Here is a 25538-nt window from a genome sequence, read left to right on the forward strand (position 1 = left end):
CGTAACATGATGTGTAAAAGGGAACATACTGCAGTGCTTCTCTGCTAGTCTCTCTCATCTTCCACGGATTTGCCGCCATGGGACTCTAAACCAGAGGTAGCATTCAACAGCTTTTTCTTCTACTAACTTGCTTGGTGTCTTTTTAAGTCACATTATCTGTGACATCTACAGGGCTCTGTGGTACCGAATTCCACAGCTTAACAACACTGAAAGTTAACTACAATGTCCTTTCACTCAGAGCAGCCACCTGCTCCTTTCATTCCCCACCCCCCCGGCTTTTTAATAGGTAAAGACAGAAAACCACCGTTCTCTACTGACCCTCCCTATGCCACTAACAATTTTACCAAATTCTGTTGTATTCTTGCTTTTCCTCTAGCAGTATCTTCCAGCAGAGGAGACCGAGGCTAAATAGTTCTTCCTGATATGGAGAGAAATACTTTGAAGTCCTGGTCTCCTTGTTTTAAAAGGACATCATAGGGGAAAGTGTGATTACTATGATCACACAGAACCGAAGACTCAAAAACAACAGAAAGTTACAGAATGGCATGTTTTCTGTTTTGTTCTCTATTTCTGTTCTAATTCTTCACACTTGGTTTGTTTTACTGAATGCCACTAAGTATTGAGCTGACATTTTCCAAGAATCATAACTGCTGTGAGATCATCCTTCTGTAGTATTAACTAGTGCAGAGACTGTCAGTGGAAAGGTAAACTAGAAACATTTTCTCTCCAAGTAACTGCTGTGCATTTAATCAGCACGGAATTTCACATGCCATTTTAGTTAGCCACTAATGTGAAGTCCTTTTCCAACACTGAACAATTAACAGTATAAACACAGAGAAACCAAGACTCAAAACATACACAGTTTGAGTTTACTTTCTAGGTAAACACAATTCTGCTTCAATAAGTGTTTTCACCTAGCTTTCAAAGAGGCTGTTTCAAAGTCAGCCTCCAGATGGAAACAGTGATGCACTCAAAGTAGCCTAACAGCGAGCTCTTAGTCACTCAGATCTTAATCATTATTTTATCAAAACCAGTAATGCTTTAGCAGTCTTTCCAGGATAAAACCCACATCAACCCCCAGTAACAAAACCAAATTCATGGTCATAGCAGGTAGTTTATGAAGACCATGCGAGCAAAATTTGTAAGAAATTTCAACTAACCTTGAGATCACAAGTGGTGTTAAGCAGCAAATTCGAAGGTTTGAGGTCACGATGAAGCACATTGGCTGAATGGATATATTTTAACCCTCTCAGAATCTGGTAAAGGAAATAACAAATGTGGTCGTTGCTGAGGTGTTGAGTCTTTAAGAGCTTGTAAAGATCCGTCTCCATAAGATCTTGCACAATGTATCTGTCAGCCATCAGATGTAAGGCAGCAAAACAAACATGGTGTCACGCTAGATATCAACACACAGTACAGGATGAAACACCTGTAACCATTTTTCTGTAACATTTGTCTGTTTCATTACAATTATGAAACTACGTAGTTGCTTCTTGCTTTACAAGTTTTGAATCAAATCAATCGTGTTACATGATGCAGCCCTTTACAGAACTGAGAGGCATCATCAGCATGTGGTCCTCTCAATCATCATAAGCCTCTATTTTTTTATATTAAAGCCTGTTTTTTTTTGGAATCTTAATATGATCAGGTTTCTATCCTGCTTGCCAAGAAATAAAGACTGGATTTTAGTTTAATGAGTAAGAAGCTTCTGAGATACTTGCTTCCTTCCAGTTGCATAAAAGCATGAAGCAGATCTGATCATTTCTGATCACTCTTCTCTGCCACCTCTCCACTTCAAAAATCCAGCTGTTGTTCTCCTTTACTGTGTATTTTTTATGCTACATTGAACACAACAGTTTTTTGCCTACCAAAATTAAAACCTATTATTTTCAGACAGATTTTTTTTTCCTAAGATTGGAATGAACATAAAAAGGATTTTTCTGCTTTGGCAGGAATGAGTTAAGTAAATTTCCTTCTCCCTTAATTCAATTTGCCTGTAAAACCCTTGGGGTGTAGTTCCATGATCACTTTTCACCGAAACAGGATTTTATGGAAACACACTACTATTGCCATTCCAGCTGGGCGTTCCCATCGTCTCCTCTGGGTATAGAGATTGGATCACACAACTAGGACATCTTTTTACAGGCAGCACGTGCTTACATTAGTGAAAACAGCCACAGAAATGCAACCTCAGAACCCTACATAAGACCAATAGAACACAAATAATATATTGGTAATTTATGAAGTGAAAACATTTGGCCTAGATTCAATTAATTCCTGCCTGCATGTATTTACGCCTTTTATTGGGCGGACATCTGCAAAGACCCACGAAACCAAAAGGAACCAAGCACATGGACTTGGGGAAATTAAGCTGGTTGACTCTAAACTAGGCCTTGTATTCCAGGTAGAGTCTCCCAGCTAAGAGTATTTCATACATTAGGTATCCCCATGAAGTCATACCTACACAAAGCCAAGTTTCCCATGGAAGAACAATTAATAAAACAAAAAGGCCAGATCTGCATATATTACTCAAGCACATCTACCTGCCCATGTGCAGTTTCGGACTCTTCCTGTAGGCAGGAAGCATTGCAAAACTGGGGGTTGTGTTTTAATTCCCCCCCCCCATGTATCCATTCTATTCTCTAGAAATTTTAGACAATTACAGCGGAGTCCGGCCAATTTATTTTCTCCTCAAAGCAATCTGTTCTAACAACAGCTCTTTAAGAGCAAATATAGTTTGAGGATTAAGTAACTAAACTAAATCATCTCTGCAGTGTTGACTTCTTTGCCTTGGAAGATAGACATTAAGATATTTTTTATCTTTTCCTGAAAAAGGAAAAACAAAACTAGTGTTCACCTACATATCAAATCTATGTACTTATAAACCTATCAAACAGTATGAAATTCCCTTTCAATTTAAAATAATAGAAGCCAACTTTTTTTAAAATTTAGTAAGGAAGAGGATGAATAGGAAGAAAAAAACAGAGGAGATGACAACCACTGCTAACTACACAGAGTAACTTAGTAAACTTTGAAGGATACACATCTTTCATTTGTTCAATAGTCGGAGCTCTGATAATATCATTTATTCCAATAATATTCTCATGCCTGAAGCGCAGTAGGATCTTAATCTCTCTCAGAGTTCTCTGGCAGTACGTCTGATGCTCAAAAGGACTGATTTTCTTTATAGCAACTCGAACTTTGTTGACGTTATCATAGGCAGAACTAGAAGAGAATCAATAACATTAGTTATAAGGAATATTAAATTCATTCAATTCAGAAAGCAAGAATGCGAATTCAACTGAACACAGGGGTGGGGCATTTGTTTTACATTTATTTTAATCAAATGAAGAGAGGCGACAGTGGCACGTATCTTTTAGTTTGATGAACAGACAAAATACTGTTGTACCATCACCAGCGTATTTGGGTACCTACAAGTCATTAGCTTTCCCAACTGACTTAGAGTTTGCTGATTCTCAGGTACCTGAACAAATGAAGTAGCATTCATCTTATTTATCAGCCTGTGGAACAAACAAGTTTAAGTCTTTTCCTATATTCTGTAATCAACAAGTAGTCTGAGATAAAAAGTTCATCTTGAGTTAACCCATTCACTTTGGGGCACAGGAAAGCCTTCCGAAATAATCTTTCAAGCAGGAGAATTCCAAGTCCTACGTCTAACTCCTGCAAGAATTCTGACAGCCTCAACGTCTCATGCCTCCATCAAGCTACACTGTCGGCACCTCCGTGAAGAACAGACGTGGGAGAACAAAAGGGACGGAGAATTTGTGAAAACACCTTTTCAAGTTCAATTCCAAAGGTAACAGAGTTTGAGAAAAGAAAGAGTGTATCAGACCACACACGAAGCAAAGCAAGCGGCGGTGGGAGGTAACACAGTGACTGCGACCCCTCAACACATACACTGGCTGCTACCTTTGCAGTACTGCGATTTCAGAAGTTCAGAACAGCATTCCTACTACACCGATAAAGCAGCTTCAGTATTTCTGTTCAAAATGCCCACACATTTAAGAAGAGTTATCACAGCCTGAGCCTAGTAAAAAGGCTTAGTGACACATACACGATTTTCTAAAGTTTGGACTCATGATCAAATGTCATGTAAAAATATTATGAATACTTACAAATTTTAGGATGTTTTCTATGGTCTTGCTTATATGAATGACAACGCATCGCATGATAATTGCTCTTTGTGTTATAAGTATAGGGTAATTTAATAAGTTAGAATTTAAATGTGTGTATGATCCTTCTTACCTTCAAATTTCTTTTTGCTTACTACTGCACTGTTTGGAAATTAAGAAATAATCAAGCCTACATTTAAACATTTCTGTTAGCTGCAACTATTTAATATAAAAATATAAACACACTAGCCAAACAGGCTTTACATTCCACCAATTTTTTATAATCGAGTGGCAGAACATTCTTTGAAACTCCTTTAATTGGTCTTACTCTGCTGAGATGCCCAGGTATCTGGCAACCAGGTAAAGGAGAATGAAATATGAAAATCCAGTTAGAAAAGGAGACCTAAAAAGAATTCAGATGCCTGGACACGTCAAGGTTCTTCTACCACTAAGCAGATTTATGGTGCAACGAGGTGTTTGAGACAGTACTGTTACCACGGTATGCAAGAGTGTTTAACATTTCTTACTTTCGTTATTGAAAACGACATTGAATTTGTACCACCAGTAAGATCTTCGTACAGCTCATGCATATGCAGCGACATCCTTTCTGCATAGTTTTTCTGCAGAATCACTTTGACCTGTCTGCATCCATAACTCCAGTCTATAACCACAGGCAGACTGCACAATTCATTTGCCTCCAGAAACACTGAACTCCAGCGCTCCGCAGGGTGCTTTGAAATTCCACATGCTAAGCAAGTATTCATTACAACTGTTGCTATTACATATGTATAGATAACACATTAGCAGTTCCTAAGTCCCAAAATAGATAATAACAAGGAGCCATAAGTGGAACTTGGCATAGCCTTCAAGAGCACTTGGTCTAAGGTAATTTTCTTAGTTAATCAGTTAATCACCTGTAGTGTTTACAATATACCAGTAAGGTAAGTCACAAGCAGAAAACAAAACCAGAAATAATTCTGAAGCATGAACAACCTGTCCTTGGAAAAAGAGTCCTATAGACCATTTTATCATTATAAACAAATGTCCTACCTCCTTCTCTATATTGACTGAAGCATATTTTTTTCTCCCACAGTGAAGAATCTTACTTCCTTTCAAAGCAGAGGACAGCAGCAGCCATGCAGAGCAGAAAAAGGCAAAATGCCAATATTTACCAATACATGCTGCTTAAATAAAAGCTCCTAATCTCTTACAATATTTGATAAATCTTGAAGTTATTGTTTCTCAAGCAAAGGTTGGTTATTGATGAAAAATATGCATCTTTCTGCATACAGATTCAGTGAACTTGAATCCATTAATTAAACACACCAAGATTTCCTCTCTTGCGGCTGTTTCACTTAGTTTTTGAAGCATTTTCTCAGCAAAAGGTTTATGCTGTTATTTAAAAAAGGATGGGTAATTTTACTTTCAGATGGTTCAACTATAAAACAGATGATTCAGTGTGGAAAAAAAGCTGACTATTTGCAGTAAAGATGCAATCAATTTCCTCTCCAGACTACATGCTGCATCCAGTCATTGTTCTGTTTGTATCAGAAGATCTCGCCACACGCATGTAGCTAAGCATGCATTGCTGTTACCGCTGCAAAGCCTCAGCTAAGGAGAGCAAAACCAAAATACTACTTGAAACATTAAAAGGAACACTGGATTTTGTCACACTTTCTGAAATATGAGCTCTTCTGTAACTTGATTAAACATATGAAAGATTATCTCAATTCCTATGCACAAGAAGCTAATCATACAAGTGGTTAGATACACTTGTTTATGCATAGTACAGGTACACGGAGAATCTGTATTATAAAATTAATACCATTTCACAGTCTCAGAGTCACAGCCCTCCAAGCAAATATGGCTCTGAGTAAACTCTGTGACCCTTTAGAAAGCAGTGCTTTTTCAGTTTGACACATGCTACAGCAAACCGTAGAAGCTGCATATTAGACTGACCTTCAGTAGAACTGAAGTCACGTGTTTTCTCACACACATATGCTATAATCAGATACCTATTTGGCCTACAAAACCATATAGCAATATCTATTTCACTACCTAGTAAACACTGTAAACTAACAAAATTTGGGTTCAGTCTGACCTGTAAAGGACCATTTCCCAAAGCCTTCCCTGTTCCTCACAACCTCCATCCAACCACTACCTGCCATCAACACATCAGATTTAGGAACTACCCTCCAGAGCTCTGCTGATGACATATGCTGCTCGCAGTGTCCATTTGTAGTAGTTTCGTCTGCGAACACTATAAAAAGTGCAAATCCAAACCCACGATGCATTAACTCACTGCCGTTAATATAACAGCTTACTTATCACTTAACACAGGATTCATCTTGCTTAACCTTAGCTAGAATTAGAGATCTAATTTTACGACTAATAGTCACCTGTGCTCCCCCTACAGTCCAAAAAGGAATGCTCCACGTATACATCCCACCCACCACCCAGCGCACCCTAAATTTAGATTATTTGCATTCTGGAAGCGCTGCCCCAGTGTGCACAGCCTAACCTAGCTGTCTAGACTTCCAGCTTCTACTAAATCTCACAACAACTGTTTATATTTTCACTGAAGCAGTTAAATGGAACTCCTCCTAAAGGCAAGAACCTTCAATCACCTAGACTTTTTTCCAGAGGAGATAAAAATCTGTAAAGTGGTAGTAACAGTTCACATACTTGTCACTTTTAGAGTGATGATTTATAGCTTTTAGTTTCTAATCATTAACCACATATACCTATCACTGCACATAGAACTTTCCCTCTAACAGTCTGTGCGTTATTCACATTATGATGAATCCAGTTAATGACACTTTACATATTCAGAGGGAGGATGTATTTCCACCCCAGTGACGTGCAGCCTCACAAGCTGATGCAGCCATTCAGCTGTGAGTGCTATTTATCTGTAATGTGATAAATCTAAATACAGATTTTGCAACTGCCCACCTCTAGTACATACAACATTATTATTCATGTTTCAAGGTGTGGTTACTACACTGGGACAACCTGCAATGGCACCATTATTTAGATACTTTTAAGATACCACGTGAAAAATCAATACAAGCCCTAGCAGTAGAGTTTATCATTCCTCATGTTAAGTATCTTCTAAATACAAAATGAAGTTTTGACTAAGTAAAACATCTTGCACAGCTGGACAAAATAAGCAAATGAGCATTTATGACCCAAAAAGTTGCACCACACAACTTTTAAAGCCAGTGTTTTATCCTTCTACTGCTCCGGTACCAACATCCTTTTCAAAAAGAGGTCCAGGGTGGGGCTGCTTCCAAACGCAGTGACCAGAAAGCACAGCGCAGGACCTGAGCAGCCTACAGAAAACAGCACACTAATTGCTCAGATGAACCTCTGACATGTAGCCCTTCTCCCATTAATTCCTTCTTGAGGAAGGAAAGCTTTTCACCAGACAGATCGGGCCAAGTGCCAAAGCTTAGCTCCTTCTACCCACAATGGCTGCTGCATGTTCTTCTATCCATTTCTATTCTTCACATGTTTCATTTTGGAGCAGAACTGGAACAAGTGAGAGCATGCTGCAGCTGCCGGGAGGAAAGGAGCCAGCTCCTGGCAATGGTTACATCCCACAGAGGGCTGTTTCTTCATATAACCATTGAAAAACAACTGCCTACTCTGTCGGCACCCCCATCCTCAGTACGCTCCCCTGCCACGCTGCCTTAAGGCATACCCCATCATGGGATAGTCTCTCAACACTTCTAGGATTATTCACCTTACGGCTGTTTTACAGTCTGCTCTCAGCATATCTGTACATACACATGAAAATACACAATGCTACTGGCAACATCCTAATTACAGCTCTAAATAAAAGACTGATTTGAAGTTTAAAAGGGATGTTTTATCGGTAGCTTTGTGTTGCTGTGGAAACAAGATTCCAAGGGCATATCCAGGGATAAGAATCCTGCTTGCAACCAGGAGAGGAAAGGCAAAAATACTTCCCAGCAAACAAGCTGATCTATGAAGATCTTTCATCTTCTCATTCAGCCTGCATTTAGCTCAGTTGTGGACATTTCTATAACATATTTATATTTTTTTTTTCCTATAACATTTATATATAAACATTGACATTTATCATGTTCCAATGCAAATAGCTTAAACTTATTTTTAAGACTGCTGTAAAATAATGCAGTATTATGATATAGTAATAACCAGCAGCGTCATAACAGACCATTTGCTACAATTTCTGGGGGTGGGGGAAGGTGGTGCTACGAGTGCAGATTTGTGGAGGGGACTGATTTTTTGTTTGCTTGGGTTTGTTTGTTAGCTTTTTTTTTATTAGCAGATATTAAACCTTTCAGATTCTTCAGAATAATTAGGTTTTGGTTCTATATGATTAAAGTACAGGGAGCAGCTACCATGTTTTACTCTTTTACCAAAGAGAAAGGACTGGAAAAAGGATAAAAGTAGTCAGTGTCAGATTTGAGGACATCCAGTAATGTGTATTTTTATACTGCTGAATATACTTTTTGTCCTCAACCATAAACACCTACGGTTACTAGAAATATTTGTTACTTTATTCCATTTATTCATAATCTTTTTAAAGATAAATAAGTATATTATTCATTAGACCTTTTTTATTAGCACTAACTTACAGAATCAGCACCTGGTTTTAAAAGGAATATGTGCCTCGTCATATTAAAATATATTTTCCTTGCTGTAACAGACCTCACTCCATGAAAAGGCAACCCATGTCTCAGAGTTTTTGTTTTATCTCTAGAAGAGGTTCTCAATAACAGAGTATCTCCCAGGCTTCTCAGCTGTGAATTCAGGGAATCAACTATAGAAACAAGTGCATCTGAATACTCTTCTCTCCATTAAAGATTTAGTTTTACAGAACAATTCCTACAATGTAGGGAAACTAGTAGATCCATGAAAATGGAGAGCTACATAAGTATGAGATTCTTAATAAAACAAAACAAGGACAACTCAGCCTTAAGGCTCTAGTTCATTTTCAAACTACGAAAAGATTATAGTAACTTTAAGGACACAAGCACCATGTACTTTTTCATCCCACTCTGAGGGAAAAAAGTCAAGTTGTAATTCAGCCCTCTTGAATTATCTACTGGTATGCTACAGACATTCCCCATTGATGATTAAAATACAACCGTACGTACTATCTTCTCAGTCTTTGGGAAGCATGCATAAGCACTAATAGCTTATAATGAAAGAAGAGGCCAAAACACTTGAATTCAAAACTCAGATACTTCAGAGTAAGCTTAGATACAAGAATTATGTACTGAAATGCCAGAAGTTTGAGTGTTTAAGAAATGGACCTCTTATCATTATCTGATTGCTGAATTCTCCACTGTTTGTCGTGTGTGTGTGGGAACTACCTCAATTTATAAATTACAGGATGACCTCAGATTTATCTTAAGTCTTGTTTTTGTCAAGGAAAGAAAAAAAGCACATGCACTGCTGTGACACACAGCTGCCTGCAGACACTGCACCTCACTGACAATTTCTCCCTGTTTTCTTGCATCTCATGCTACAAAAAAAGGCAGCAGAGGAAGACTGAGCAACAAAAGAACACTAAAATAACTATACAGTAGATGTGATCCAATTTGCAGTAGTATTAACCTGGCCCTACCTGAAAATTCCCAATTGCATGCTATTTGAAAATCTTGGGTTTGTTTTGGTGTCTGTTGGGGTTTTTTCAAGCGGTTTTTAATTTGTCAGGATCCTAATGTCAGTGGATAGATCATTGCTTTCAGGCTAAGAAAGTATGAATCCCTGTTGCTAAGCCTTTTATCACAACTCCACTGCAAAGCAACCATCATACTTTACAAACTCCTCATGAGTTTATCCATATTCCTAATCCCTTTTTGCCTGTTGCTCATCTCCAAATGATCACTGCTATGGTTTTGTTTGGTTTTTATTATAGAAGATACCTAGACAAACTATTTTCATCAGTATTTCTTATAAAGTTGATTTTTTTCTTCTTTTCCAACAAGGGGGGGGGGGCAAAATGTAACTTCTAAGTCAGCCTCCTTTATCTTATCATCAGCCCATAGCAAGATGCCCAAGTAATCACTGCACACTGCTCTATCATGCTTTAGTTAATCTCTGAAGCTTACTGGGTCAAAATATAACTGCATCACCTTCACCTTTGCCACCTACTTTTTCAGTCATCTTTCCCATAACATTCAAAATCAAACCTAATATTAAAGGTTTCTGGCACAATTGTGCCAACTCCCTCCTCCCATGACAACAGTAAATAATTACTCATAAGTGATTTTACTCTTTGGCAGTTTCTGATCTATTACAGGTTATTGCCCGTCACACCACAAATACTTAAGGCACTTTTGCAACCTCCTATAGGAGATTTGTTTTCATACATCTGCTCAAATAATTCTAATAGGTTACAAAGGCACAACTTTATTTTTCAGAATGTGAAGAGTAAAATCTGATGGAACCTTCCAAAGCATTACATTTTTAAACTATTTACTATGCACATAATAATGACTTCATCATTTAATTCCTTAGATCACTCCTAGTATTTTGAAAACAAACAGCTAGTCGTGCAAAATGGAGTCTATTAAATAAATTACTTTCGCCAGCTCAGTCAATTCATAATCCCGGGTGTGGCGGACCAGATGATTTGTGTTTTGTTAGTATCTACTAAGCAGAACTACGATGAGCAGCAATTCTAGAACTACACCTTAACACTAGTATTAGAAAAATACTAGGTATTTCACCCAAGGTTCTCCATTGTTTGGCTAAAGATGCCATTTAACTTCATGGCGTTTTGATCAATCTTAGCCATTTGAAAAAAAAAAACCCGATCACTTCTTTCAATCTCTTCTAATACGTATTTTTCTTCCTATACCTTTAGCTGTGAAGCACTGTGACTTCAAATCATCATATATGCCGACTCAACTTTATGCCACTTTAGTTCAAGCTTGTCTTCAGAAAATAGACAACTCTTGCCTACTCCTTGCCTTCCCACTTATCCTCCCCATTTTAGAGGTTTACAGGCTCTCTGCTGCCAGCACTTCCTTAACAGTATCTACGCCAAATTTAACATTTAGGCAAACTTCACTGTTATGTTTAAAGGCCCTTTGGCTGTCTGCAAAATAAACCCCTCATTCCAAGAGCTGCCACTGCTTTTGGTAAGATACAATGATATTAAATATCACTATCTTTCTTCACTCTATATAAACTTAAAGACAATTCCTGTGGGAATCCATTTCAGAGTAAAATTGTAAGAGCTTGACAACATCGGAGACAACCTAAGGGCTCAGTGAATTAAAAGGAGTGCTTGTGGTTCGCTCTCCTTTTTATGCCTGACAACCCTACCCCTTTCTCACTTTTTTGGTTGGAGCGGTGGCTTTCTTTGTGACAGTTCAGAGAACTAAGCAGCTCCAAGTCAAAGCAGTTTACGAACAGGAGCAGTAAAGAATTCTTCACCTGCCTACTTCTATTCTCTTCCTGTGTCAGCACTAGCACTCACAGGGTTTGCGTCAGTCACATCAATTTACCACCTTTAAATTTTATTTTATTTTTTATGAAGCAACTTTTCAGCTAAATCAGTTTTCCAACACAGCAAACTACAGCTGTGTAAGCACCAGCACAAGAGTGGAGGAAGGAGTGACACGACCTGAAGCACAGGAGGAAAGGCTGCCCCTTTAGAAGCAGCACAGCCTGAGATCAGCACAAGTCAGTCATGGAAACCACAGCTTAAGTGTCTAGGCCCGACTGTCATGAAAGCTAAACCTCCACACATGAGCCGATAAAGTGCTGACTTCCTCCTCCCCTGCTTATGGCTTCTCAAGAGGCAACAAAAAAAGCCACCAAGGCAGCGATGGTAGGTCTGTAACAATAACCAATGCTACTCCAGAGCCTGGAAAACCGCTGCCGCCGCCACCCTAGCAGCAAAGCAGGCACTATGAATGTATGTAGCAAATACTTCCCCTTTCCTAGAGAGAAGGGACAGCACTACCAGAAAGCTGAGTGGTAACGAGATTAACAAATCCCTCAACATGGTTTACTCTTTTGTCCAATAAGGTTCTAATTTGACTTGTATTCCAAATACTCCTCCTAAAATGAGCTTTAGAAGACAGAAAAGACACAAGATCCAGACAATTACTATATTTTTCAGTAATTAGCTTATTTAGTTGATTTCACACGATATAAATCTTCAGAAGAAATAGTTCATAGTATTTCACTCCAACAGAAAATAAAGAAATAAATAAATCGCTGAACAAAATTATTCATGCATGCTTAGAAGCAGAGGTTTTCCTAATCCTGCAGAAACAGTGCAAAACAAAAACTATCACAAAGCACTAGAGAAAGCAAGCTCTTTGCTACTGTCCATGCTGCCATGATTAGTATTCCACTTGCAAAACAAAACAACAAACTCAAACCACTAGCACCAAGTGTGTATCTCACCACTATCAGAAGTTATTTCCCTTCAGTATCAGCTTACAAGGCATTTTTTGCAAGTTTTTTCCACCTTTTTAAAAAGACATGCCATTAGTAAACCCTAGCCCCATATATATTAGCAGGTTTGTGTTTTGTTCACACAGGGTATCAGCATTAAGATATGCTGGCTACTGTAACTAAAAGGAAGACATTTCACAATTATGAAACACTCAGAAAAATCCAATATAAAAGTCAGCCTGAATGTCACTTGGAGTACTTTGCACCACCCGAATCCCAGTAAAATTGGGCAAATTCTGGACTGAAGCATTCTGGGGAGTATTGATTTGCGGTGCTCAAATGACCAGCTTTTACTCGGGACGCATCAGCAATATTTGGTGGAGCAAACCGCCTTCCCTCCAAACAAGGAAGAAGTAAGGTACTGCAGTGACAGCTGTTAATTTTAAGGAAAACTGCAAAATGAAGTAATTGCATGTTATAAACTGTAAGCCTAATTGCAAGTTGCTGGTACTTAAAACATACCCACAACGCAGACGAATTACTTTCTATGATGTAACAAAAACTCTCATTTGCATTCTAATCACCAGAGAGGATTTCAGTATTTTATGAAAATTCTCTTAAAATACAAGAGAACTTCTTCCAAGAGAAGAGATTTTCCCTTAACAGAACTTAGGCTGTTGTGATTTTAGGTACTGCTAAACATGATAAATTGTATGAATGTGTGTACAACCCTGCTGAACACCGGACTGTCATGCAAGAGTCTGCCCAAACGTAACAGAACAACATTTCCAGTAAAGCCTTTCTACAGGCCATGCATACACACAGAGAGATCGGTATTTCATCCTCCAGTGAAAGGCAGCCAGGCCTGGGAAGGCACATAGCCGCCTCTGCCAGCTCTGCCTTCGGCCAGCCTGCGCAGCCGGGGCACCAGGAGCCTGCCCGGGCGGCAGCCGGGGCGCAGCCCCTTCTGCAGGGGACGCGAGGCTGCCTCTGCTTAGCGCTCGCCCAGCCGCCAGAAACCCAGCGGAAAGGGGTGGAGACAGGAATGCTCTCTGAAACAGAAACCGACCTGCCGCGTGCTGATGGAGTGCGAGAGACCTCGTCTTGCCAACATATCTACCGGTATCTCATCAAATATCCCCATCTGAATTAATGGCGCTTATTACTACTTGGAGCTTACTAACCTGCCTGGTCAAGGCTGATAATGAAGTAATGCATATCTGGCTTTTAACATACTGCAAAAAAAGCGCTTCTTTATATGCCCAGAAGTTGTAATAAAGCAAAGGAAAATAAGCCCCCTGCTGAAAAGGCGATTCATTCACAAGCAAACAGCTCGCTCTAATAATTTACCTAACAATTAATAGAATCTAGGTCTGACACAGATAAATCACCTGAAACAAGCCACCCTTTGCTGCGTTTCACATGTACTATTAATTTGCAACACAGTAAAAGAAAAGTTTTATTCTAAAATATGTTTATAGCTCCCTGCACTGCATTTGAGCAATTTGGAAATCAAAATCATATACAATTGAAATAACTTTAAAAAATGTCATGGGATTTGCGGTGTTTTTTCAGACATTATTTGAAAAGTTCCTAAAATCACTCACTTTAAGTGCAAGTAAAAAGTATTTTCTAGATTACCAGAACAACATCCAACTGCATCCATTAGCAGCGCTTGCTCACAGCGACGAAGGCTAACCGTGGACTGGGCTGCATTAAGTGCATAGCCAGCAGGTCAAGGAAAGCAATTACTGTTGCGAGGCCACATCTGAAATACTGCATCCAGTTTTTCTCTCTCCCAGTACTGGAGCAAGGCCAGCAGAAAACCATTGGGATGCGCAGGGGGCTGAAGGACACAACATACAAGAAAAAAATTGAGGAAACTGGGTTTATATAGGCTGGGGGGGGGGGGGAAAGGCAGGGGGTGGTGAAAAGCATCTAATTGCTGGTTTAAGCTCCATAAAGAGGGATAACAGAGAAAACTGATCCAGACTCTTCTCAGAGGTAAGAATTACAAAGGACAAGAGACAATGGTTGCAAGTTGCAGCAAGGGAAACTCGTGTTTTTAAGGGCAAAAATTCCACTGGGCAGTCGGTTAAATGCTGGAACCAGAAGCTGCCCAGATATGCTGTGGAATCTCCACCCCTGGAGATTTTGGAAATATTGAGTGGACAAATTGAGCAACTTGATCTAATTTTGACATCAGCCCCACTTTGAGTAGGAGGTTGGACTATGTGACCTCAGGAAGTCTCTTTCAACCTACATTATTCTGTGAAATATTCCCCAGCAAGATGTCATAAAATGTTTTTATTACATATCAAATTGATTGGTTAATTTCATTCCTAGATCGCAGCTGAAAGCTATGACAAACCATCAACATAAAAAGCATTAAAAAAATTACTATGTTGGCGAAGTATTAGTTTTCAACCTAAGCTGAGCTGTACACCTACTCAGTTGGTAAGTATTAACTCTTCTGTGGGCTGTCAATCCCCACTCCTAAACAAGGAGCTCACTGAACTACCAAAGCCTGGTATCCTACAAATACACATTCCTGGTCTTGAGAGTGCCAATAAATCCATCTGTGAAACTGGGGCATCTGTCGTGTCTCTTTGGGGGAGTCTGACTTCTCATACATGACCTCCTGATTCAGTCTCTTCCTCAGTGGAGCAGCATATAGGATCTCTTCACTCTAGCAAAATACCTATTTTTAAGAAACTTGCAGAAACTGTCCATCTTTAGGACTTCTACAATCTGTCTGGTTTGATGGAAGGCAGGCAACAGGTTCATGAATCATACATAGGGGTACAGGAGACGGACTGATGCAACTACATGCAGATACTGTGAACATGTAAGCCTTATTTCCTCAATAAATCATGCTTAAAAAAAAAAAATCACACAAGTTATCTCTATCTGCTTCTGTGGGCTGGCCCACACTATGTTAAGAAAATGTGTATTTGTTTATAAAATGCAAGTGTCCCTGAGCTGCAACTGTTCAACTGTTAAGCCAGTATCCCATTCCTTCAGGCAGACGGGAAAAATTGTTATCTCTCATCTTCTATAAATCTTAAAAGACAGCTCCGATACAAACAGGGAACAAGTAGGTGCTGTCCTGTCCCTGACGCCCACACAGCCTGCCGACCACCGGCCGCATCACAGGGGAGAGCAGGAAAAGCAGCTCTAATCTCCTTTCGGGTTTCCACGTCAGGTTAAGCAAGCGCCATAAGTTTGAGTGACTGAAAGGAAATAGTTACCTCAGCCTCCTCCCTGGAGGGAAGAAGCTGATAACTAGCCACCAATTACATTCCCTAACTCTCTGCTCCGATCCTTGCACTAAGGAGGACCTATTAGGGTTGCCTAACTTCTATCAGCTCCCTCTTCCCCTTACCACACAGACCCCAATGTGTTAATTACCCGGTATCAACACCCATACCCAAGCTGTGCTCCCTAGAAGCACATCAAACAGGGACATGAATCTCTATACTTGCTCTGTCATTAAAGGGTACTCTCTCCAGATCACTGCAATAGTTAACAGAAGAAAAAATTACAGGTTGCTTCTGATCCTTGCCACTATGCAGTCTGCCCCAAATCACCAACCCAACCCTTGCAGAGGGATCAAACACTGCCCTTTTGTGTAACGTCAGATTGCCTCAAAAGAAAATATTATGTGACCATTAATCCCACCAAGTTTTGTATTTTCATGTTTTAATATAAATATCTACACCTTGCAGATCATTCTATTCCTTTTTTTTTCCTGTTTCAAGCCTCTTCATGCATATACTTCTCAGATTTTCAATTTAAATAATCTATCCTCTAAAAGTAGAGCTCTTTCTGAGACAGTAGAAAGGAGCAGAACTTTGAAAACATTTCCAAACGTTTAAAGTATTCTTTTCAGTATTACTCTAACATTCCTCTATTGACTACCTTGACTTCTAGTATCATTATTCTATAGCACATCGTAACACAAAGATGTCTTTGTACCAACCCAGTCAAATTCAGGGCAAGAAATGCAAGATTTGAGCTTCAAGATTGTTTTCTTCTGACTCTGTTCATGTTTATTATTTATATGCAGTTATTTGCAGCACTGCCAATACTTCACATTCACATAAGCTTGATGACAAAAAGGACTTCCACAAAACAGAATATCCCTATCACATTCCCATTCACCACTTCTTCCTAAAAAAGATTACTTGTTTTGAACCGTCAAATGACCATCTTTGCCAAATTATCATGGACCAACTGTATGAAGAATAATTCACACTGGAAATTTAAAGCTCAACACAATCATATTTTTATCACTGTTTCTCTGTGTTTGAAGTACGGCCTGTTAACAAATTGATTTTGGGTTTTTTTGCAGAAAGAAGAAAAAAACCCACGCGCACTTGGGAAGGAGGAGACAATCTCAAAAACCTTTCACGCTTTTTTGTGTCTGAAAGGTAGTTCTGAAACTTCAGACTTGGTCTGAAATTCGGCCCCAGCTGACTCTGAGGTTGATAATCCCTTATCACTACAATAAAGGGAAAGTCACATAAAGAACTTGACACCAAAACCCCAACTCTTAAGCCAAAGAGAAGGGGAAGGAAAAAGAAAATAAACACAACATTTGCATGTATTTGGATAAACTAATTCAGAGTAACAAACATGACTGTATGACTAAATTGCTCAAAGAGTGTCCTGCAGTCCTAGGAAGTGCTGAGGATTTTGGCCAAAACTTGTTTTGCACTGTGGTCATCCCTAGTTTTACATACAGAAATACTGAAAACAAAAAATAGGTTAGAAAGGGACACTGGCGTAGATATTCACTTACTGACCACTTCACCCCCAGCAACAAAATTTCCGAGCAAGATGCAAGGCTGTATCAAAGGACGAACGTTTTCAGCCAAGTTTAAACGGAGGACACTGAGATGGGAGTTCGGCTGATAACATGCCGTTTCTGCTTACAAAGCTGAGAAAGTGCAACCACAACACAGCAGCAAATAATCTGCTCTGTTAAGTTTATTTTTACTCAAAACCTGATTACGTTAAAAATTACTACACTAGGGAAAATAGTTAAATGCCTTTAAGGGTTTTCAAATCCAGATGAGAGAACATTCGTGTACAGTCCATTCACTCAACATCTTCCTCTATTTCCTGTGCTGTTATTTTATGTTGTGATCAATATTGCTCAAACATTATTCTCTCTGCTGCAAAACCAAAATGGAAGACTGACCGTAACAGCACTATCCTAAGAATACTTCATTTGCCCTTCTATTCAGCAAAATAATTAAAAGAATGTTATTGTTTTCAACTCCCTCATCCAGATATATAAGGATGAGGAAAAACAAGGGAAGAGAGTGAAGGATTTGAAGAGTTAAGCCACTGTTTTCCGTATAACAAGCCTTATGGTACAATGCATTTGTTAATAACTAGCATCTTCCAAGCTGTACACATTAGCTGCAGGTCTACAACAAAACCATCACAGCCTACTCTGCTTCCCTTCATTAAAGTGCACAAATTTAAATGGATTTTGCAGTTGCGGGAAACATCTCCATCTGCACAATCATAGCTCGCCCTCTACCCCACCCCCAAGGGAGAACCTTCTGCAGATCCTCACTGCATTAGCAATCAAATCAAGATAAGCATGTAGTATTGAACTGCATAACCTATGCCTCTGTTGATTGATAAGTAATCATATTTCACCATAAGAGCTTGTATGTTAGGCACTACGAAACGTTACAGTTGCTATGGCATTTAACTGCAAGAAGCGCGTCCAACACTTTCCTTATCAAGTATACAATATAAACTCAGACTTTGCTCCCTGTCATTTCACACCCGAGGCAGAAGAGCAGTAATGAAGAGCACAACATACCGAATTCAGTATTTCACATTTATAATTTTAGAGTAGAAAGCACAGGAGGCCAAGTGTGTATTTCAACTGAACTGAAGATTTGGATAGTAATTCTGTACTGCATTCACAGCAGACACGCTGTATTAGAATGAGTTTTTCAATAAAGGATAACCTTATATAGTTTTGGAGGGGAAACAGTTTCAGTATAGACCTTAATACCATACCATTTGGAGGGGCATGAAGTGGCCCTGTTTCCCCTGTATCGGCTCACTAGCAGAGTGATGCCAAAAAAGGGCATCAACTGCCATCCTACTGCTTCTTGTAATCTCTGATCTGTGGTGAAATAGTCTAGCTTTAGCGTGCTGCCTGTTAAACACACTTTTAACGCCCTGTTGATAGGAACCGGACTATCCACAGCACACATCTTGGAAGTACTACTCCCAAGTACCTTCCTAAATCAGACTGCAAGTGTAAACCAGTGCAGTTAGTACTGAGATTATCTGCACCAGTTTACTTGCCCTAGCTCAGATGATAAAGTACACCATAATAAAACACAGCTTGTACCACAAGCTACATTAACAAGTTTTGGACTGGATATGTTGCTGTGATTTCTCACACTAAAACAATAACAAGGATATTTTTACACCGTAGACGGGATTTCTGATTTCCCACAGCAAATAAAATGTAACTCAAAACTTTGTGAGAGAGGCTCATCTCCCAGCTAAGCTGAGGCCTAGATGAAAGCTTCCACCCTGGAACACAGGATGACTTCATCGTTAACAGGCCAGCACAGTTCAATGACTATATGCAAAAACCTATAGCTACAAAAATCTGTAACATACAGCTGAAGGCTGTGAAGAGCCTTTGCCGAGAAATGCACTAGTTTACAAAACATCAAGCATCAGAGAGAGAAATGAATGCTGACAAAGCTTTTGTGAAGTCATAGCCTGTAAACTTCGTTTAGTACCTCTGGTCAAGAAACATGCTGAAGAAACAGAAGCAGTGCTGGAAGAAAGTTGACAAAATGATAACAAAAGTTTTTCATCTGCATACCTTGCTTAAGAAGTAAGGGGGATTTTCCACCTCTTTTACTAACAGGAGACAGAATAAGAAATCCCAAGTAAGGTCAGCGAGCATGTCAGATTTATGACCTGGTCAGTAGATATACTATCACAGAGCATCACCCCAGCTCGTTTAGATCACTAAAAAAACCCCAACCATCTCATGCTCTCAATATGGTTAGTTTACATTTTCAGTATTTTTCAGTTCATTCATCTTGCTCTTTACGACCAATATTAACCAAAGCAAATGAACACGATCGCTTTTTAGCGAGACTTGGTGCAAGTCTTCATGATAGAAATAAGCTAGAACGGCTGAGGAGAACTTTCACCTGTATACATGTTACTTTAGACACCCATCTGGCAGGCTGTGCCGCACAAAGCACGTCCTAAGGAAAGCCAGGTCGGGGCAGCAATTCGTATGCACTGATTCACTTTTTTTTTTTAATCAACTGTGACCCCGGGGACACGCAGCCAGGTGAGCACAAAGAGAAACGCGGGGCTGCCAGCAGGGTTTTACCACCTTTCCCCCCTTTCTGAACGTCTGCGATCACACTACGGAGACAGAGAAAATAAAGAGAGCAGCCAACTCCAGAGGCAGGGGCAGAAAATAATCAAGAAAATAAGCGCAGGACGGAAAGGAAACGAGGCGTTCGGCTACACCGATCGGTGGAGGAATTGGGGGGGGTGGGGGGGCAGCGAGGGAGGGGGAGGGGGATGCGGAGGGACAGCCTCGGGAGCACGGGGGGAAAAGCAGAGCCGAGGAGAGGGAGGCAGGGATGCTTAAGCTCGGCTTCCCCTCCCCCGAGGGCACGGCAGGGGCCTCTCCCCCCCAAGGGCGGGCCGGAGCCCGGGGCCGGGCCGCGGGCAGGCTGCGGCCGGGCAGGGCGGCGGGGAGGGAAGGAGGGCGTCGTGCAGGGCAAGGGCGCTGCCCCAGCCGGGCTCGGCCCCGGCCCCGGCCCCGGGCGGGCTCGGCCCCGGCCGGCACTCACCACACCATGCCGTAGGCCCCCTCGCCGATGTAGGAGAGGTTGGTGTAGCGGGGCCCCACGTCGAACACTTGGCCCCGCACCATCTCCGGGCCGCCGGCGTTGGCAGAGCCGCCCGCAGCCCCGGCCCCCGACACCGCCGCCATGTTGTCCGTGCCGGGAACCGCGGTGACTGCGTGCGGGGGGGGGGGGGGGCGGAGGCGGGCGGAGGCGGGAGGCGGGCGGCGAGCAGAGGGATGCGGGAGGGAGAAGAGGCGTCGCCCGCTCCGCCGCGCTCCGGAGCACCGGCCGCCGGCTCCGAGGCCCCGTCAGCGCCGCGGCCGCCGTGAGGAGACGCCGCCGTGAAGAGACGCCGCCGGCCGCGCGCGCGCGCAGCGAGCCGGGCCGGGGGGAGGGGAGGGAGGGAGGGGAGGGTGGGGGCTCGCGCGGAGGGAGCGGCGGCGGGGCGGGGCCTGGGGGCGGGGCCCGGGGCGGGGCTGGGCCGGGGCGGGGCGGGGCCGGGGACTGCGGTAACCGCAGCCGCCGAGGAGGGGGGCGCGGCGGGCGGGTCACGTGGTGGGCGTGGCGGCTCTGCGGGCGCGCGGCGGCCCGGCGCCATTAGAGGCGTCAGGTGACGGCGGCGGGAAATGGATCCCGGGGCGGGCGCGCCGTCCCTCTGTCCCGCCGTCCCTCTGTCCCGCCCGGGGCCCCGCCGCCGCGGTGCGGAGCGGAGCGGGCATCGAGCCCGGAGGTGGCCGCGGGAGCAGGGCAGGCCCACCCGCCGCCCCCAGGCCCCGCTCCCCGCAGGCTCGGCGCCCGCAGGCCCCGCTCCGCCGCCCCGCGCCGCCCCGCACCGCAGGCTGAGCCTCGCAGGGAGCGGCCCCGCGTCAGCTGCGGGGAAGGGAAGGGCTTCCCTTGCGTTCGGGGCGCTGGGCCGAGCCCCAGGAGCGCCGCCCTCGGCCCCGCTGCGGCTCGCTGATGTCACGCAGCGCAAGGCTGCTGTACACGAAAGCCAAATCACAGTAATCCGGACAAGTTAATTTCTGACATTTCCGAACTCCAGCGTGTAGTTTTGCAACCTCGAGTTAGCGTGTTGTTTTCATGTAGAATTCTGTTTTCCTCTTAGTTGTTTCCCATATACATGTAAATAAACACACGGCTTTGAATGGGAGGTGAAAATGTAGTTGACGATGGTTTCTATCATGCCATGGTCGCTGCTTGCAGTAGCCTCTATCTTCTCTCTTTTCCTGCAAGGCTGTTTTCCTAAAATAACTTTTGCTTGATCTGGAAGTTTGCAAAAGTCACACACAAGGATCTGAACACCAAGTCTGAGGGTTTTTTTTTTTCTGCAATTCTCTGATGATCTTGACAAAAAGTATTAACCCCTGATGTGCAATCCTGCTGCTACTTGCTGTATTGCCACGACTGCTTGAGATGTGCTGTATCCTCTATGCCTTTGAAAACTCATTCAAATGCATACCTTCATACGCCTTAGTGTGCCTGTCTCCACAATTACACCCACCCCAATCTGTCAGAAGACCCCAGTGTGGAATCATCCAATTACCCCTCGACTATCGAGCTTTTTTCTTAGAAGTAGTTGTTAATTTTGCATTCCTGTGTAACAGCGCTCAGCCAGAAGCTGTTGCACACGACAAGCCAGTTGCTCTCGGGTTCTCACTGGTGGTATTTTGCCCTCCTCTTTCTTTCAACGCTCCTCGCCCAGCTCCGCTCTCTCCTATTGACATTTTCGCTGTTGACATCTCTGCTGACGATCCTGCAGCTTCGTGTCTGTCCTTGCCTCGAAGGCGTCCCTGCCGCCACACTCGCCGCCTGCCTTCTCCCGGCGGCCAGAGGGCCGTTCCCGGCGTCCCACCGCCTTCTCCCACTGCTTGCTGCAACCCAGCTCCCTTTGCCACACACCGAACAGTTGCAGTGTGCCGTGGCTGCTTCCAAATGCTGCATGCACTCCTGATCACAGCGTGCATCCCCCAACGCATCGGGCTCGCTCTTCGAGCAGAAGTCAAGAGGGAAGCGTTCCTGGTTTCAGCTGCGCAGCCACTTGGCCAAACTGCAGCCCGAGGACTCGCCTCTGATGCCGACCTACCCAGCAGGGTCTGGCCTTCAGGTGCGGCACCAGCCTAGTTTGATGGAGTGAAAGCTGCCGTGGATGCCCCGCGTAACCTAATAAACTCATCTCCGTATTTAGCAGACATTAAACCGTACAGCTTTTGAGTGGGATAATGCTTCTGATGTATTTATTTTTACTTACATATAATGTTTTCCCCTCCACAATGCGTTCTTCTGCACTTTAAAAACACAGCATTATTTTTCTCAGAAATTTTAGACAGCAGTAGATGTGAATGAATGTTTAAAGTTCTGAAACCAAGCAAAATAATATTATTTAAAAGGTTCTCAACTCTAAAAATTAAATTATGCTTACAGTTCTGATTACATACATAAATAAATCTGTCATCAGCAAATGCAAAACAAATTATTATAGAGAAACTAGCTTAAACACAACCTGTCATAGCAAATTTAATTAAAAACCGGCATGTATCTCGATTATTTCCTACCTTCACCAGGATGTGTCTGATCAAAAAGGAAACCAACCAGGCAGACCAGGAAATTGTGGAAAGACGGCCAGCTACTTCGAGTGCTGTGTTCAAATGTACGTCTAATCCAATTAAACCCAGCTAGGCGGTCAAAAGGCTACGGCGTGCTTTCCCCGCAATTCCTCCTGTGATGGAACTTGGTGCGTGTATTTCAGCAAAGCAGTGCAGTTACCGAGCTAGGCAGACCACGCAGAAGTGTTACCAATTGATTTTCAGCCTATTTAAATACACTGCCATTGCCTGCACCTAATGTTGGGTCTTTTACCTTAACAAGGTGACATTAAAGCCTCAGTTCTGGAAAGAATGTAAGTGTGTTTTAAGAAAATTAGTCGTTCCATGATCAAAATAAAGGGCTGTGTTGGGGGAGGAGAGGTGATACTTCCTAAAAACTGATAGCAGATAATGAAAAGCAGGAGGAGAAAAAAAGCCTTTTATTTCAAAAAGAAATAAAAGCACTGCTCAGAGGAGGCTGTCCAAAGAGAACTGCAGCATCTCCAGTTGAGAGCTGTATTAGGAAACAGCTAAGCCATATGGCTGGTCAGTTTAAATATGCCATGGTTTGGTCTATCTCCATCTTCATATCAAGTTCGGGAGTCACATGGATGAGTTCACCCTACAATCAGGGTCTAGAAATTCTCCGTGCTGTTACACATATCTACTGTAACTGTTAACTTCGTGTTCTGTAAATAGGTCTCTTGAAAAGTAAACGTCATGCTCTGAAAGGCCCTGCGAGCCCTGCGCGGGACAGCGCTATCAGGCTGAGGGAAAGGACAAGCCCTACAGCCGCTGCCTTGCAGCGCTGCTCTTACTGGGGCTGGGAGGGATTTCAGACTCTTGTGCTAATTTAAAACTACAGCCACATCTCCCAAAAGTCATCGTTATTGTATTAGTTGTATTATTTGCGTGGGGACGTCGACGACTTGGTAGCTGCTGTAGGAGTACGGCATTTGCTTTCAGAGTACCTCAGCATGACCCTGAACCTCCCCGTCAGCCCGACAAAATGCAGGCGTTAAGTATTTAGCACAATTTTCCCAGCATTATTTAAAAAGACCTCAAGGCTCTGTGCGGGGGTGACGAGAGAGTGAAACAAGACATGTAAGATGTTTTATAAAGATATTTTAACTTCTAAGGCACTCAGGAACCATGGTGATGAATGTGAGACAAACTTAAATTGCTTAGATGTGAGCTCTGATCCACAGGGAACTATCCTAAGATTCGCAAAGAGCATCAGATGCTAATAACTTCTAGTCAGCACCTACCTGGGCCTGGTTTAGCTGGTGACATACAGCTGAAGTGCCTTGAGACTGATTTGCATTTAAACGTCGGCCACTGCGTTGACAGTGTAAAGTGACCTCAGCGAAAATGAGGATCTCTGTGTAACCTTACGCCACTGGGAAGTTAAAAACAGTCTTTCACCCAAACTGCCGGGCAACTGATGCCAAAGCAAATTTGCTGCCCCCCCCCCAGGTATTTCCTTTTTCCCCGTTCAGCATTCTGCCTGACTTCGCAGGAAGCTTACGGTGGCTTAGACACCATGGAGTTAAAACTAGTAAACAGATTGCTACGTTTGTTTTGTGCATGCCAAGGGGAGCGCAGAAGATTATTAACTGCAGAACTACACTGTCAGTAACAACCTTGAGCTTGCACTGGGTATCGCCCTGTCCCTGTCAGAATCTGTCACTGCTGTAGGAGATGTCTTGTATTACCTATCATGTTCTCGTTAGAGCTGCTGGTCACAAATGCAGTTTGAAAACACAGTTGCAATTTCAAGTCATTTTTATGTTTTGTACAACTACTCCACAATTATACTCTAAATATTTTAAAAGGGATCCATTCTGCAGCAACCTTAAAAGCTCATTGTATGATTCTAACAATTTTAATTAATACACCGACATTTTGTGGCTGTCTTTATAAAATTAAGTTGCTTTTATTTCCCAACTGCAGTGGCAGCAGCATCCAGGCACTGTCCTGCACTTTGGTAATGGAAATTTCCCAGCCTCAAAGCACACTCTGTCTCAGTCAGCTGCAATAAAACTCTGAGTGATTTCAATATTGTTGTGTGCTTTACTTGTCCTCGGTTATCTGCAGCTTGTGTCTTTTGAAAACCAGCTACTCTGCATCAACTTGCTTCATCTTGCCCAAGACTTAAAATTCAGTAAACAAGCGGTAGCTGATAAGAGAATTGAATCACCAGATAAAAAGTTATGTTACAGGACTGATAAAAAACCCCATTTGTATAGTCAATATTTATATAGAATGTTACAGTGGCCTGTGAGGACACCACTGAAGGCCAGTATATGCCTACGAAGTTTTTACAAAAAGATGTAGCCGGTGTATAATATCAGTCTCTTGGTTGCTGTATTTCTGATACCATCAACTGCTAGGAAAATGCAAAGAAACACAGAAAAGGAGATAAGATTATTACAAAACCTCATAAGTCTAATGATTTACAAATACTAAAATACGCAGGCTGTTTCCCCCACTTGTTCTCCGCTCAGCCGCACAGAGCACAAGTGATGCCTCCAACAGAG

At 42.3% G+C, this 25538-nt stretch overlaps 1 protein-coding gene across 1 annotated transcript in view; it reads right to left on the reverse strand.

Annotated features, from left to right (window-relative positions):
• Nucleotides 1-20801, reverse strand: part of MAPK1 (mitogen-activated protein kinase 1) — a 38311-nt gene extending 17510 nt beyond the window's left edge. The window contains exons 1-3 of the mRNA XM_075110723.1: nt 20420-20801; nt 3043-3225; nt 1161-1350 (exon numbers count right to left, since the gene is read on the reverse strand). Coding sequence (XP_074966824.1) covers nt 1161-1350; nt 3043-3225; nt 20420-20562 — 516 coding nt within the window. The 5' untranslated portion in view covers nt 20563-20801. The remainder of the gene's footprint in view (nt 1-1160; nt 1351-3042; nt 3226-20419) is intronic.
• Between the last annotated feature and the right edge of the window lie 4737 nt (nt 20802-25538).

The sequence above is a fragment of the Phalacrocorax aristotelis genome, chromosome 15, assembly GCF_949628215.1.
Source record: "Phalacrocorax aristotelis chromosome 15, bGulAri2.1, whole genome shotgun sequence".
Classification (NCBI taxonomy): domain Eukaryota; kingdom Metazoa; phylum Chordata; class Aves; order Suliformes; family Phalacrocoracidae; genus Phalacrocorax; species Phalacrocorax aristotelis.